A 16,715-nucleotide genomic window follows, 5' to 3' on the forward strand; every position below is an offset into this window, starting at 1 on the left:
CTGTTACACCTGCTTGGAGCAGCTTGGAGAGCAGCAGCAGTTGTGTTGTCTGGTGCTGTTAAGGGCCCTTACCTTAATTTGTGATGTTTTGTTTTGTTGCACTAAAGTCATGTGTTTGTACTTTCTATCAGCAGTGAGATCCACAGAAATAATAAGAGGGTTGTTACCTCACTGCCATCCAACAGGCAAAGAGTAGAAATCAAGGGGTAGTGAACATATCACCAAATAAATGGCAAGAATCCCCACTTCAAGCTCCTCATAATGATGCGGTTGTGTTTTCAGAGGAGGTGTTTGACAGTTTCAGGAAGTGGCTGGAACGGCTGACTTACTTTCTGGGTTGGGGGATCTGCGTCCATGGTTCGGTGAGGAGCAGCGGAAGGTGGTCACGATGGTGTTGTGGTGTGGGTTGGGGTGGTGTGGATGGTGCACTGCTGGGTGGTGGCCGTTGTTCTCCGCAGGAGCTCTGGTGATGCTGATTTCAGGTTTACGTATGTCCCCGGAACTGGGGGCCTCAAACTTGCGAGCGGGATTCTGCTCGGGGGGGCGGCTGGTCCCGTTGTTGTTACTGTTACCCTCATTGCGCCGGATCACAGGGGAGTCACTGGGTGTCTTGGCAAAAGTGACCTCCCTCTTGTGGCCCAGCTCGGGGGTCTTAGAGTGACCCAGGACCTCGGGGCGTTTCACGGCGCTGCTGGTCACAAATCGTGAGGAGGCGGGGCTGGTGAGGTTATCCACCTGCTTGCTGGAGGAAGAGGAGATGTCGATGGAAAGCTCGGAGCGGCGCGACACAGGCTCGGGGGTCTTGGAGCCTCCTCCGCCCATGATAGAGCGGGGCTGGGTGAAGTTGAGGTTGTTGTTGTTGTTGGCCGCGGTGCCCAGGTCACGGTAGTAGATGCTGGTGGGAGACATGGCGTTGCGGTGAGGGGAGCTGGTGGTCCGGCGGGATCCGGGGGAGGAGTGAGATGAAGTGTCGACATCCTCCACCTCAAAGGACCTCTTTAGAGCTGCATGTGAGGGACATAGACAACACCACTGATCAATTCCTTATTGATACCTTACCGATTGGGAGCTATATTGGTGTTCAGTTGCGTAACCTTTTAAAAATAAATGAAATACAACGTAATGATCTGGTTTTTTTGACTGTTTGACGAGATTGAATTTTGAATGTGTTTAGTATGTAGTAACGACGAAATTATGTTTTTGCAACTTAACTGCAATAGCAAATACACAGTGAATGTAACTGAGGGAGCAATGATCGTGAACTAAATTTTCTATATTTCATTTATTTGTTTGGCATACACGTTGAAATGTTAATAGACATATACACGTATTTGTTTTCTAACTAAATTTTTAAGCTTAAAGACCAATACTGACCTGGAAAACAGGTAAAAAGTATATACATGTATTTATCAGAGACCAGGTAGAATTCATCATTTGGGCCAGAAAAAACTAGACCAGTGAGAAGGTGACCTTTGGCTCGTACTGTTTGTAGACAGAACTGTTAATTAGTAGAACTGAAACTGTGAAGTGAAGTATTTGTGACCAAAGAACCCTTTTCTCACTTTTGGGCACAAATTCTTTCTTTTTTGAGCATTTTCTTTGCAAATATATCCTTATTTGTGATAAATGAGATTGTGACTGTAAAATGGTCCCCACATAGACAGTGTATTTTGTAAAGGGCCACAGACCAAAATAAAATAATTAGAGTAAAAAGGACAATGTTTCTCATGCAAATGTTCTATGGAGGACGTATGGAAACACTCAAGTGTGGTATCAATTGTAAAGTATTTGAGCAAATGTACTTTGATACTTTTCCCACAGTTTATATGCAGCAGGAACACACCACATCTAAAACACATTAACTTACTCTTAACTTTTCTAAAACATTTCCTAAAAGCAAAACAAGCTCATCGTTCCCTTATAAAGTATTTGTGGGTCAAGATTGCTGTTTTTAGGACCGAAGAACAATACAATAAAATGTTCATTAAAAAAGATCACACCAGTTAAATGAGCATTGAACAAAGTGAATTGTTTCTCGAAAACATAATATGAACGGCATCCAACTAGTAAACAGTCTGTGGTTGGAGGGTGGGGCGGCTGTCGAGGCAATTTTGGTGGCAACAGAATGCAACAATATCTATCTGATGTCAGTTCATCCCCCATCACAAACAGCTTTCACTACACTGAAACAACATATGAATTAAATGCGACACGAGTGTTATACATTTCAAACTCTGGGGTTTCCGACAGGGTGATGCTGTGATGCATGCGAACTGCCAGGCATTTAGGCAAAGAGAAAAAAGTTTCGCAATTAATGAGCAACATGGGCACAGCGAGAGAAGCACATCCTCCCCCTCGGCTCTGACGTGAGAAAGTGGCTGCGCCGTCCAAGACGAAGATACCGAGGGATGGAATCACCCCCTGGGAAGACCGCGCTGGCTCCAAGTCAACTTAGATTTGACTCCCACCGAGGAGTTGCTGTGCCAAGCCAGTGGCCAGGAGCTGCTATCAAAATGACACACTAGTTGGACCGGTCCGCTCACGCACTCCCTTAAGAACATCTCCTGTTTTCAACAATCCCCAAAGTCAGAGCTGATTATTTGATCCCTTTGTGGCTTGTGGTGTGTGTGAGTGTGCGTGAGTGCTGACACACACCACTTTGCTTTATGTAACTGTACGGAGTTCTGTTCAAAGGGCTTGTAAAAAAAGGAGTGAGTATGTGTTACGGGAATGTATACGTGTTTATTTTTAAGCGACTACACCCACAGGGAGAGGACCATGCCCCGAACCCCGCCGCTCGCTGGGTAAGGCCAAAACAACCTCAATGGATGCGGAGCTCAACACAATCACATCAACGCGGTCCACCCGCACCCATCGGCCGGCACCACTAATCTAATTTACTGCCTCTTTCCAACATGGTGGATATTTGATACAATTTACCCCATATCCCAAAATTCAGGCCGCAGCAAACGTCTCGCTCTCTTCCCGTCCTCACCGGATGCACCAAGGACGTTCTCGTTCACCACAGGAATAAACGGATCTGCAGTTTACGATGATTTGTGATACAAATCTCTTAACCCCCCCCCCCCTGTCCCTCCCTGTTCACTGTTTTCCTAGACCTTGAAGCTTGGTTACCTTTCATTTGCGGCATTCAGATAGTAAAACATTGGTTTTATAAGATATGGCTGTAAGGTTAGGTCGCCCCAGATCGTTTTACGTTCCCTACATTATGTTAGGAAACCATGAAATGTGTCTTAATAAGCGTTCAAAAGGCCTTAGACATTAAATACCCACTTCAAAAGTCATTTCCTCACACTCCCATCATTTATTTTCTTCAAGTTCTGATGAGAGCAGAGTTCAGTATCCAATATGGCGCCGTGAAATTGCTTTAAAATCCATCCTTTAGATATACATATGAGAAAATTACATACAACAGTAAACTTGCAATTTTTAAGTGGTGTCCAAATCCACAACGCCACTGGACTGTGTCCTTCTTACCCCTGCACTCCTCCTCCTCCTCCCTTTTTTTTTATGATTGCAGCGATCGAGTCCAAGGCTGTGGCCACTTTCAACTCCGGCCAGAGAATAAAATGGGTCTGCCAACATGGCTCTGCAGATTTCACAAGGAGCCGAAAGGTTGTATGCACGCTCAGACTGCATTAAGTGTTTTTGCGAATAATTTGATCGTCTTCTGAGAGTCCCGGCACTTCGGAACCTGTCGACAGTCTGACATCTCTTGACCCTCGCTGCAGGCTTTTGTTTTATTTTGGAAGAGCTGTAAATGTGAGGGCCGAGGCTGCACACGGGAGAGGAATCAGGACGCACATTCACAAGATTCGTCATAATAAAAGCCGAACATAGACGCTGTTTTTGCCGGTGACCTGTTAAGTGATCTTAGATTAGTAGCTCTGTGTTGGGCTGCTTTGTGATTATATGCCCTCTGGCGCAGGCCTGGAGCTGAGGCCTCGCTGTTTGTTTGTATTTAGAGACTGCCCAGTCGAGTGTGCATGATTTAAGAGCAGAATCTCGCTGTGGTTTAATGCTGTTCTTTAACATCGGGCATTTCTCAATGAGAGTTAAAGGGCACTCGGAGAACGCTTACATTTGCCAAAGCTGATTGGTCACTTTATCACCATATAGCTTATTAAAATTGGATATATGTAAACAGACATTTTCACCCAACCGCTAACATTAAACAGACAAAATATCCATTCTCTGATATTGTTATTGTACAGTTACTGAATAAAGGTTCCAACTAAAATAATTATTTTTATTATATAATTATTATTATTATTATTTTTATTCAGAAAATCTAGATAAATTTGCAATATAGCACAGTACAGATGTCTGATTTTTTTCCATTAAGATATCTGCATTATTTGTTGAAAAACACCCTACGTCCCAACGTTACAGAAAGTGAAACAAAAATCCAGAATCTGCCCCCGGATCCAGATCTATGCCAACATCTTATGGGTTCCTCCCTGACCCGCACCACTTCCTCCACCACATTTCACAGTAATCCATTCAGTAGTTTTTGCATAATCCTGCTAAACAAACACACACAAACAAAAACTCCGGGGAAAGCATAACCTCCTTGGCCGAGTTAATTGTCACCCAACCAGTCAGTGGTTCAGTTTCTTGTTTAGCCGAAGCAGCACAGCTAACAAAGGATATTCTTTACTGTGAATACCCTGAGTATTTGTGCAGTGTGGGACTGACATATGGATGAAGGAGTATTGGTCCCAGTGAAGCAGCATTCCCAGACTATGAGCTGGAAACAAGAGGTGCAGTCCAGCTCAGAGGACCCTCGTTAACAGCAGCCAGGAGCCTCGTCTCCCCACGTCCCTCCGCTACCTTTCACCGCCCAGCATCCAGTACCTCACCGTGTCTCATGTGGGACCACAGACAATATAGCTCTGAATTACATGGTGCAACGAAAACAAAGATGGAGGCATCTGTGTCCTCACTTTGGTTCACAGCCATTTGTTTTGCAATCCAGCCCAGGTGTTAGGCCACTCTGCCTCTTTATCATCCGTGTCATCACTTACACTCTAGTCAAGGACGTTCCAACCAACCAACATAAACACTCGGTATCATCTCGGCCCAGATGCACGAATAAGAGATAGTCGGACTCGGAGGGAGGAAAGCAAACAGAGAGACAGGAGGGAAGGAAGGAGAAAGGAGGGAGAGGAGACGAGATAGAGAGACAAACGGTTGCAGCGTGGGAAATGAGCAGGTTAGAACAGGTAAAAGATAAAGTTGCCACTTCTTCAGTTCTCTATCACTGGTGTTAGTGGACACTGACAGTGATATGGAGAAGATCTATGATGTTGCAGTGTTCACAAAAAGCTCTCAGACATGCACTGAGCTCTGGGTAATCTCCTGACAGTATCCACAGAGGCTTGTTATTGACGTTTCTAACAACACGACGGATGCAAAACTGGGAGAATACCAATATTTCTGAAAAGACGTACCACATCACACCACACCTGTGAAGATGTCAACTTAGAAAGACAACGATATTCAACAAATAAATGAAACGAATGTAAAAGTCCAAATAATGTCCAGGCATCATCCAGCTTAACGTCTTGTCATGATGATGTCAATAACTAAAATATAAATATAAAGTGTAAGTCACTAAAAATGAAATGAGGATGCTTTCAAAAACTATGCCATCAATAGTTTTACTTTATAGAAACTGCAGTAATCATTTTTCAAGGTGAGGGCATATTTCAAGAAAATCCAGGAATGTATATAGTCCCACACTGAGGCCATGTTTCTAACATCATGACCCTGAGGAGGCCACAACCTCTATTACAAGACTCTTTGTTCTTCTTGTCACTGAAGATAGTTCAGTATGACTGTGGTTGTACATATTTGTTTATATATTTACAAGTAATGATAGAATTGTATCTTATGGTATTTGGCTTGGTCAGGTTAAATTTTACTGCCACATTATCAAACATCTTACTGCCCAATGATGGTGCTGTGTTTACTAATGCTGACCAGAAAGCTTTACTGCATGATTCTCTACTGGTCTGGTTAACACACTGTGTCCAGCACAATGGAATTCTGGGAGAGTTAAAGGCATAAAGAGGGGAGACATGTCAGAGGAAACTGCTGCCCAGATTGGGTTCAAATGTTCAAACATATTGCAGCAATGTTGACGCATGATATCTTTTAAAGGAGCATCTGAGCACTAAAATAATAGATAAATAAAACAATAGAAAATGTCAGCATTCATGCATGCACACAAACACACACACACACACACACACACACACACACACAGACACACACTAGAGCCATCCAGGCAGCTGCTAAATAACTGACCTGGTGCTTAGCTTCAGGCCTCTACATCTGGCAGGTAAAGCCTTGTCGTGTTGCTTTGATTAAAGGTTGGTTAACCATCTCATTCACAAGCAGATTGATTTACATCAGCAGGTATAAAGAGAGTGGCTGCATCCACTTAACACCTGTTAACACACACCCACTGTTTGGTCTCTCAATGAAGTTCTGATGCAAAGGATGGGGGGGGAGCTGTGGCTGGCAACATGGAGATTACAAGTGATTAATCGTAGCACCGTGACCTCGGAGCAGAAAATTAAAATATGCGAGCCAAACACTTTTTACATATGAATCATTGGACATTGAAACTGCCTGTAAAATATTTGGCGGAGAACATGATTATGCAGCGCTACAGTCTCTCAGAGCTTAATTTGAAAGTATGCACATTATGTGTGTGTGTCTCGCAATAACACAAAGTAAATGAAGGGTATTTTAAATTTAACTGGACTAACAACAATGCATTACATGCTTGTGTGTTTCTGTAATTTAGTTCTAATTGGACAACAGAGAACAGTTACAAAATGTGTTTACACACATAACCAACCTGAACCAACTTAATAACACACTTTGGCCTCTCTGCCGGGTTGACACACTCTCTCAATTTCTATGTCGGGTTCCTCTCTGTGTTCACATTCCACAATGCAGCAACAATATGGCACCAAATTTACCTTGGACTGGACACAGTTCAGTTTAGGTTGGAAAACACCTCATGAGCCCACGTCCGACTCTGCAGAACCTCTCTGCATAATCAAATAAGAGCTTATCCTTGGCTTATTCTCACAGTCTTGACTCATATAGATTCAGAGACACATGCTTTCTATCCTTTAGATACCAGCAATTACAGTTTGTGGTTTCTATCATCCCCTCTTTCCATAACAGTGCCACACACTCATGGGTCCATCCAAAGAGGCATCATTACGTGTTTAGTGTGCTCACCCTCTCTGTGCCCATTTCCTTCTCAGTGTGAGATACAGCGCAGTGCAGTGTACTGGAAAAGAAAATGATCTGGGATAAAATGGGGATTTCGTCAGTCAAGGTTTTTCCATGCATCTCGGTCTACAGTTGTTTATATACTGGATTAAATCACTAGACTGGTTCATACCGACCTTTATGAGGTCCTGGTGACATAGATGATGATTGACAGTCACCATTGGACAGAGGATACAGCAAGTGCTTTCTGGGAGACGATGGTCGGCGCATACTGAACTAGAACGGCAAGGCCCAACAGCCTCCTTATGAAACCACATTTAAACTCACTGTATTCAGATTTTTATCTGGATCTGCATCAACCTGCACACACCCATAAATATCAGTCCACTAAACATGCCGGATTTGTTCATGAAGCCCAATTAATTATTCTCTGAGTAATCAGGGGAAAGGTTGATAAATATCAATGTCACGAGGTTAGCAGTTATCTATTTGCATGTGGATTTATTGCCCTTTAACTCTGAGTAATCTAGTTAACATGAACTTCCTATCCACCTGTAACTTCCCCTTGGCACTAAAATGGTCTGCCAGTAAATAGCTGCTGTACATGGACATTTCTGGCCACCACTGACTGAGAACTGGGTTACTTTCACACATAAAAACACTCAAGACAAACTGTTCTGTACAAAGTGACGTCCGACCAAAGATAACAACTGAGTCATTTAGGTTTTTCAGTTACTGTAGGGTTTCAATTCATTTTTTTGACTTATTTATTCCACTGGACATAGATAGTTAGATAAGATAAACATCTGAAATCTTGCTATCAAGTTGAGCATTCGCGTGACTGTTAAATAAATCCATGTAAACCAGGTTATGTAAAGAAGATATCGCTGAGGATGTTTACTTTTTTCAAGCTTCTGCTCTCAGCATCGGCCTGTGATGTGTCTGATGGCCAAAGAGCAGCTGAGGGGAGCGGACTGACCGGAGGAGGAACAGGAAAGAAGCACGGAAGGAAGAGAGAATGAATGGCAGAGGAAAAAGCAGGACAAAGGGAATTAATGCCACTTCCACAAGGGCTAAGGAAACAACGTAGAGACCCAGTAGTAGAGGTTGAATTTTGCGTTAGACAGATGTTAACTCTTAAGAGCTGAGGTTTCCACTGTCTCCCTCTGCCGTGCTTTCAGCTGAGAGCTATCCGGTGCTGGAATGGTGTGTGGTATCGGTGCTGTGTTTGTTTCTGTTATTGACGTAACCTGGGTATAATCAATGACAGATGACAGTCTACAGGAACTTGGACTAGAATATGCCCAGCACCCTGTTTTACACACATTCATACACACACACACGCTCATTTCTTATTATATTATTATATTGGTCAACATTCATAAGACTCAAATACAAATCTGATATTTACTTCTTCCGCATGAACATCGTACATGAACATCGTACGTGAAAAGAAAAGGTGGAAAACAAATTACAAACCTTCAAAATCTGAAATAATCCCCTCCAAGTGTGGATTGACTCCAGAGTCTGACATCTTTTCACTCATGAAATATCACCAAACTTCTTTGTCCTTCAACTTTTAAGCTGTTTCCCGTTAAATCTGAAGAAATCTCCAAAAATAGAGTGAGAAAAGTCCAAGAACCACAACTCTCTTAAAAGAGCAATTTTCTCTGACTTCCCACCAACTTTTTCTATATCACTGCAATCAGGCTTCAGAGAGCGAGCGAGCAGGCAAAGCCTCCTCCCTTCTCCTCCCCTCTCTGTAGCGAGAAACACACTCCCCCTTCTCCCTCATGTCCTGTGTGAGTGTGTGTGTTTCCCCTGCCCCCCCACACACTCCTGCATGCATGCACGCGCAGGCACTGACGCAGACAACAGGCCCTGTCATACCCGGAGACCCTTTACGACCGAAGGTGCTCTCAGGTCTGATTTCCTCATTCAGCCCCCGAGCAGGTCTGACAGTGAAAGTGGACGACATGTCACACAGTCCTTTAAACCGAGTTAACCTGCAATCAGACAACATGCACGGTTACAGCTGTGGCTGTTTAAATGGCCTCGGGAAGGGCTGATTTACTGTAACTCAGCTACGGTTCAAATTAAAGTTAAAGTGAGAGTTTGAGCTTTTTAGTTTTGAGTAAACAACATTTAGAATAAATATCCTGGTATCACCAAATTACGAATGAAGCATTTATTTCTAAAGTCCAACATTTCTCCACACAAAACACAAACATCGATACTTTTTGAAGGTGTCTTAGGACCAGATGACATTTTTAACATGAATCTCTATTAATAGCTATCTGCATATGAATGCAGATAAATGAAAAAGCTGATATACGATGTATTTCAGTCCATGTGTTCCTCCTCATTTGCTCTCGCCACAGACTGTTTACCTGCAGGCAACCAAAGCCTGCTCAAATGTGATTGGTCGATTGGCAGACGGAACCAAAAAAGCCTCCATCCCCCAAATCTTGTCCCCCCCTACAGATTCTGAATATTCACATGTAGAATCTGTTCATAGAGATAACCCTAACCTTACCTAGAAGGGCGTAAGCTAGCACACGTTGACATGACACTCAGAATGTCTTTAAAAGTGTTCTGCTGTTAGTACGTTTTATAGCAAAAAACCTGGTGCAGTCATTTCTGTAGAAGCTGCTCTACTGGCACTGAAAAACATCAGAGACTTGCTGGAGAAAGTTGACTTTAGGGATATGAGACGGAGCCTCTGGGCAATCAGAGGGCGATTCGTGCACCAACCCGCCCCCACGCACACTGTTGTCAGAAGTAACACAAGAATTTGAGCATTGTGGACGTTAATGTAGCACCGAGGGCTTTGGGAGGGAGACTGATGACAAACTGGCTTTTTGAAGTGGTGGGTATATGGTTACTCTGCCGGTCCTTGAAGCTGCTGTGGATAATCCGGTGAATGTTCTTTAGAGCCACAATGAAACACTGTTGAAAAGGTGATGATGAAATAATAACAAAGAAAAGCGATGAAAAATCAAAGTCGTCCTTTTTTTTGCACCGGCTCCCTGTAATGTGCTGAAGTGTTTCTTATCCACAAATCTACCACAGACACAAAGCAATGGTGATGGTATCGCTCTAACTACTGATTGGCCGTGAGAGAGCAGCTTTTCCCCCTTTTCCTGTTTGGGGCGACAGGCAAAATTGCAAATTAGTTTTTTGATGGATTGTCCCTGATCCTGGGTCTCTTTGACCATTTCAACACTAATACTAACAGTCATAACAGTTAATAAAAAAGCTGACACCAAACCACTACTCAAAAGAAAACTAAATGTGCAATTCCCACTTCCAGATATCCAGGAGATATCATCTCATAACACAAATCACATTCAGTTGTTTTTTTTTGTGAAAGCAAAAATGCAGAAAAACCGTGCGTGGCACTTTTATAGGCACCAAATATTTGGTAAATCCCATATGAATGAAAAGCTCCATTCAAAGGGGCCATAATAAGATGCCAAGCCCACCCTGCGACCCCTAACCCTAACACCTGAGAGGTCGATAGGGACACAGAATAATGCTGTGTGTTTATGGTGCAGTCTGGTTGTTGTATTAAACTGCTGCGAAGGTGTCTTGGGATAAAGAGCAGAGTGCGGAGGTGGAGTCTGCACGGAATATTTGCATGTATACATCAATCAGGAACTTTAGCACTTAGAATGTGAGCCCCCTGAGACGCTTGTTGTCATATGTTGGGCAATTAAGCCTCGAGCTCATATTGTACGACAGCACGTGATATGCATCATACATCCTGGCAGCTGTAAAAGCGCCTTTACAGTTAATGGGATGGTTTGTGCTTCCATGAATGCATATGGTTATAGTGATTATAGTGCACCATGACATGCACATGAAAACACATGTGGATGTGCACGTGAATTAGGCCTCTTTCCCTGCATATCACATACTCTACACAGTCTACAACTACCTGTAGTCCACAGTACATGTGCTTTGCTGCACTGTACACAAGGAAGTATGTGGCCCCTCGGTGCCCATTCAGGCCCAAGTGCACAGTAAACCATATGCCACAAGTATTCAATTAAACCGGAACACATGGTATGTGAAATACACACCTCCGCCAGCAAGTGTGTATTTATCTAAACATGGCTACACAGTCTGAGCTGACAGGATGAGGGAACGCTCCAAAACAACATCTGGAGCAGCGTGTGTATGCGTCGGTGTGCGCTGGAGGTAACATTATGTGAATATGTGCATGTGTGTACATGTGCTTGTGCGGTGACTTGAATGCGACTGTGGACACGGGTGTGTTTGTTTACGTCTGTGTGGCCTGGTGCCCCTGAAATAGCAGTGGAAACGCGGAGGTAATTGCATATAGTGGGATGAATGTGCCTGACCACAATCCTTCAGCCCTGTATCTGTGGTGCTGCGAGACACCAGAGCTGTACTTCTTATGTATCTCGTTAATAAAAACAACAAAGTTTAGGAGAGCGCACAGAGCACTTAGAGCTGTTGATTCTATTTAATGTTGTGATCGGTGAAGTTGTCAGATTTCATGATTCTTGCAGAATTCAACCTCGTGGAATTTGTTGCTGCTCTTGTAGCTTGTAAAAACCTCGGAGTCACCGCTCTTTGCAGACTTATGGTATGATTGACGCTGTAATGAAGAGGGTTTCAAAGTGGGAGGCGGGGCTCCCCAGGGGGACTCTAAACAGTTTAGGCTCCGTGGAGTGGAAGTGAAAAATGCAACATTAGCTATTAGCCTCACCAAGGTGATTATATTCTCATCTGCATTCGTCTCTGTTAGGTTGCAACTTTACACAAACATTGCTGCACGGAACTTGGTGGAAGGATGTGGTACATGGGTCGGGGAAGAACCCATTAAATTTGAATAAACTCTAGTCCTGCTCAGGATCAGGTTTTTGGATCCAGGATAGCTTTCCCACTGCCTTAAAAAGCTCTCAGTGGTCTTGCTGTATCACTGCATCACTGATCTCCTGATCCCACGCTCTGCCCCCAGGTCACTAAGGTCTTCCTCACAACTCCTTTCAATCCCCCCTGTCGTCTGAAACTCTAAAGAGGACTGAGTTTTCTCTGTTGCTGCCCCTACACTGCGGAATAATCTCTAGCCCAACAAATTAGGTTTTATCCTACTATCCACAATTGTAAATCTAATTTCAAATCTTTTTTATCTCATTTACTTTTATCTTGTGTCTTTTATTGCATCTTTCTCTCGCACCTCATTACTTCCTTGTTATACATACATACTGTTGTTCCTGTGTCATGTTTGTAAAGCAGAAATTAGGCACATTTAGGGAACTGATATCTATGAATGTGGCTATTAGTTGCAATGGTAATTAATTGGGGTTGCTGGGCCTTGACAGTGGTATACACTCTACTGTGTGAGACTCTATAGTCCCAGCCTTGAAACTCCTGCTTTAATAGATTTGATGAGATAATACAATTTTTCATTATTGAAGATATCTCCTCCATGCAGAAAAAAGAGTGATAGGCTGAGGGTTAGAGAGATATAATAGCTGAGAGATATTTATTACGCACCCTGACATTTGAGACTTTCTTGGTCACACAAACAGGAAATCAGCACAAGCAGCAACACTTATTGGGAGGAAGTCAACTCAATTCTCTATTTGACCACAAAAGCATGAGTGTGTGGTTTCAGCTTTAATCTACTTGACACCTTTTAAAGTTTCCTACGTGTAGGACAAAATATCTTCTAGACTTCTAGATGTTGGTGGAATAAACTATTGTCACAGAACCTAAATAACATGTTGACACTGCAGAAATGTGATGCTATTAAACGGGGAAGTGAAACCAATGAATCCAGAGAACGAATAATTAGGAAACACATGATTTTGAAGAAATAAATGTGAGACTGAGGGTTTTAGAGAAGTGGAACGAGTTTCTTTAAAGTAACCTTGTTTTATACAGACCATTCTGTTCCTCTTCTCACATATAATAAAATGTGTTTTTATAAAAACAACAGCTCATTGGAAAAACTATTATCCTTGACTTTTCATTGTAAGCCTTTACAATTGGCCTAACAACCGTGTGGTCCATTTATGCTGGCAGCAACAAGTCTGCAGTGGTTTTAAGACTTGGATGTGTTTCACTGTGCAGGGAACTGCTGCATAAACTGTTGCATTAGTAACAGGAATCTACAGAGTCTGTGATATCTTGGTTCAAGCAAACCACACAGGTGTCACATGATTGTTCATTTGTTGAAAGCTCACAAACTTCCTGACGTGCAAACATGAGTAGCTATGAAGAGGAGACCTTGCGCATTAGGTTTCCTGTCTTCTGGTGTTTTTTGTGAACATAAATAATTCAACATAATAACAATAATAATAACAACAGAAATTATAATAATATAATACTTTCTATAGCTATATTTCTTTCATCAGCAAGTTGTATTGTGATGATAACAATATATTCATGTCTGTTAGATAGAAGTTAAAAAATACCATAAATATGATGATAACACTCGGCTTGGTTGTGTTGTAACATTGTGACACTGCTGGTTTTGCCCCCAAGCTGAGCCGCTTGTAAACAATCACCTCTGACTTGACCTGTTTCCATCACATTGAGAGATGTCACCTGTCAGAAATCCTCCCCCGGGATGACTGAAGGCAGGGTTTCCCACTCAGTTTCCTGTAGTTCCCCCCCCCCCCCCCCCCCCGCATTTATCATGACTAAATAATAATATAACAAACCATATGAGGTGAGATGGTGGAAGGGCAGAGGGGCGTTCACTCATAGAGGATATCCTGTACACTTCTTTTATGGAACATGGAGAGCTGAGTGATTTCCTTGATTTCCTTTAACTCCATGTTTATGGTGTTTGAGGGTGTTTATGTGCGTGTGTGTGTGTGTGGGGGGGGGGGACGACACCTGAAAACTGACCTCCTGCGGCCGGCCCCTCACTAACCAAGACAGATTGTTGTGCATGATTCTGTCAATAAACAACCATAACTGTTGGAGCATTTGATCTTCTTGCCTCAGTCCTCTGCCTCATCATCGTTGCTTGCTTGTGATTACACATACTTTTCGTTGTGTGCAGTGAATAATGTGTTGATAACACAAGGGACTCCAGATGTGGCAGAAGAGGAGCAGAGGTCAAATAATTATTGGATTATGGAGTGTTCAAAGAATATTTTGTTCATGTTTGGATAGAAATCTTTTGGATCAATATGTTCTATGAGTTTTTTTATCAAGATTAATGATTACTATTGAAATGTCTAAAATCTGAAAGTGATAAAAAAAAACTAAATGTTCCAGATCTGCATAATTGATTGGGGTGAAAACATAATCCCCTTGGCAGAGATTCAAACAACAATGTAGGAACTGGTGGTCCATTTCTATTGCAGAGTATGAAGGGTGATGAGTGATGCATAATGAACCACATGCTTAATTTGTATTAGAACAGTAAAGGCCCTGGCTTTGACCTCTTTATGTTAACAAATGGAAGAGAGAGAGAGAGAGAGAGAGAGAGAGAGAGAGAGAGAGAGAGAGAGAGAGAGACAAGCAACAGGTCCTTTCAAAACATATCAAAGAGGTTTGTAACTGTCCTGTTTGGATCCCCAACCCCCACTACTGATCACTCCTGTTACTGTTGTCAGCTTTTTGCTGAACAGGATACACAAAAACTACAATTAATGTCAACTCCAAAGACAAGATCCCGGTTTTCTTTAAGTTCCAGGCTGAATACTTTGTTTTCTGTCCTTTCCCAATGATGTATTTTAATGACGTCACCAATTAAAAATCATAACAAATCAGCCATGGCCATATACAGGACAGTCGTGGCAGATGACGCATTCTATCCAACATATTATTTTAAACCTGAACATGAGTGGAAGAGGAGTGGAGCAGTCTCTAGGAGTCAGGATGGAGCTGTTTCAAATACACACGCAGTCAGGGGCTTGAAAACAGCGTCCATGCACCACAGCCGCTGTTCCTATCTTTATCAAAACAGACTGAGGGATAAGGGGTGTGGGGGGGTATAAGGCGGCGGCTGTCGTCATGACAACTTTTACAAACAGAGCCACGCAGCACTGGTTGGAAACCAGGAAGCAGCTCGGCCCATAGGACTTCCTCAATCGAGAGGGGGGACAGACGACACAACGCTGAGCCTCCTCACCTCCCTCACCAACACAAGAGTCAGTCTTCACTAAATCCCTCCATCCCTCATTTAGAACCAAAAAATCCCTCCTTCTGCAGAATATGAATCATCCACATGGAACATTTCACAGAACTGAAGGGAAATGGTTGCAGTGTGGCAGAGGACAAAATTACACTGCAACACTGCCCTCAGGTGGCGGCTAACGTAGATGTGCGGTGCATCTGTATGCATCATATGGCTCACTCAGCTCAGCCATCTTATAAACGCTCGAATTAAAGGCTAATTTGCAGAGCGTCGCTCAGCTTGATGTCCGGCCTTAATCACTGTAAGACGCTAGATTAGTCCTAATCGTCTCAGGGCAGACTGAACACATATGGGCCTGGGCAGCAGTTCTGTAGAGTCTCTGTTCCCATTAACAAAGGACACGTAGAAACTAATTAAGTTAACTGATTAAAGAAGAATCGCTGATGAGAAATAGCCACGGCAGGAGTTTCTGAGCGGGACACAGACGCAGAGCAGCACAGACGGATGCAAACCAAACATTCCTCAGAAGCGTCTGTTAAAAACCAACTCATATTAGCCGACACACGATCTCCGCTCTTGCTCCCCTGTAACTTAAAATAAACCATTGTGTCAGTCAGACTTAATCTGACAGCTGGACTTCTCAACTGAAATTCCACTCTTTTACGATGATGGAGGTTTAACTCCACTGATGTAAGTCAGCATCAAACCCGAGGCGTCTGAGGCCAATCGCAGCGCAGCGTCCACTTCACACTGGGGGAGATTATGCATCCTCGTTCCGGGAAGTCGTCTTTGACAGCCCGTCACATGAGGTTTACTCACTGGTGCTGTGCATATGATAGCTATTCAGAATAAGTGTGTGTTCATTCAATCAGAATGAGAGGGGAGACGCATGAGAAATAAATCAGAGGTAAAGCCGACTTGCAGACACACAGCTATACAGACAGGAGGGCTCTATAACGACTGACCCTGCAAAGCAAACACAAGCCGGGTGGCTTCTAGAGGACTGCTGCCACTGCCTTCTCCTCACAAAGAAAAGAAAAAGAAGAAAACTCCTCAGAAAAATGAATTTTAAAACTGTTCAATGACCAAATAAGTTGGAAAAAAAGAGCCACAACTTACCAGCTATTCTGTCTCGCTCCATAACTCAACGGCTACCTCAAATAACCACATGTAACCTCTGCTTTTTCTCTGCTCCTTCCTTCCCTCCCTTTTTCTCTTCACGGAGACTTCCCCTTTCTCCTGACTTAGTCACCCTGTCCCCCTCTGTTAACCCTCCCTTCTCTCCTCCCTCTGTCTCCCTGTGCTC

The 16,715-nt window shown here is 43.1% G+C and overlaps 1 protein-coding gene across 3 annotated transcripts in view; it reads right to left on the reverse strand.

Moving 5' to 3' along the window:
• The window catches only part of LOC128436985 (septin-9), a 60,993-nt gene extending 44,307 nt beyond the window's left edge, over positions 1–16,686 (reverse strand). The window contains exons 1-2 of one of the 3 annotated variants that reach the window (XM_053418935.1): positions 16,529–16,686; positions 330–1,004 (exon numbers count right to left, since the gene is read on the reverse strand). In XM_053418935.1, the coding sequence (XP_053274910.1) occupies positions 330–1,004; positions 16,529–16,550 (697 nt within the window). In that variant the 5' untranslated portion in view covers positions 16,551–16,686. Of the gene's footprint in view, positions 1–329; positions 1,005–8,757; positions 9,038–16,528 lie in introns of those variants that run through there. The other 2 variants (XM_053418934.1, XM_053418937.1) reach the window with 2 other exon arrangements.
• Between the last annotated feature and the right edge of the window lie 29 nt (positions 16,687–16,715).

Source organism: Pleuronectes platessa, chromosome 3 (genome assembly GCF_947347685.1).
Source record: "Pleuronectes platessa chromosome 3, fPlePla1.1, whole genome shotgun sequence".
Taxonomy (NCBI): domain Eukaryota; kingdom Metazoa; phylum Chordata; class Actinopteri; order Pleuronectiformes; family Pleuronectidae; genus Pleuronectes; species Pleuronectes platessa.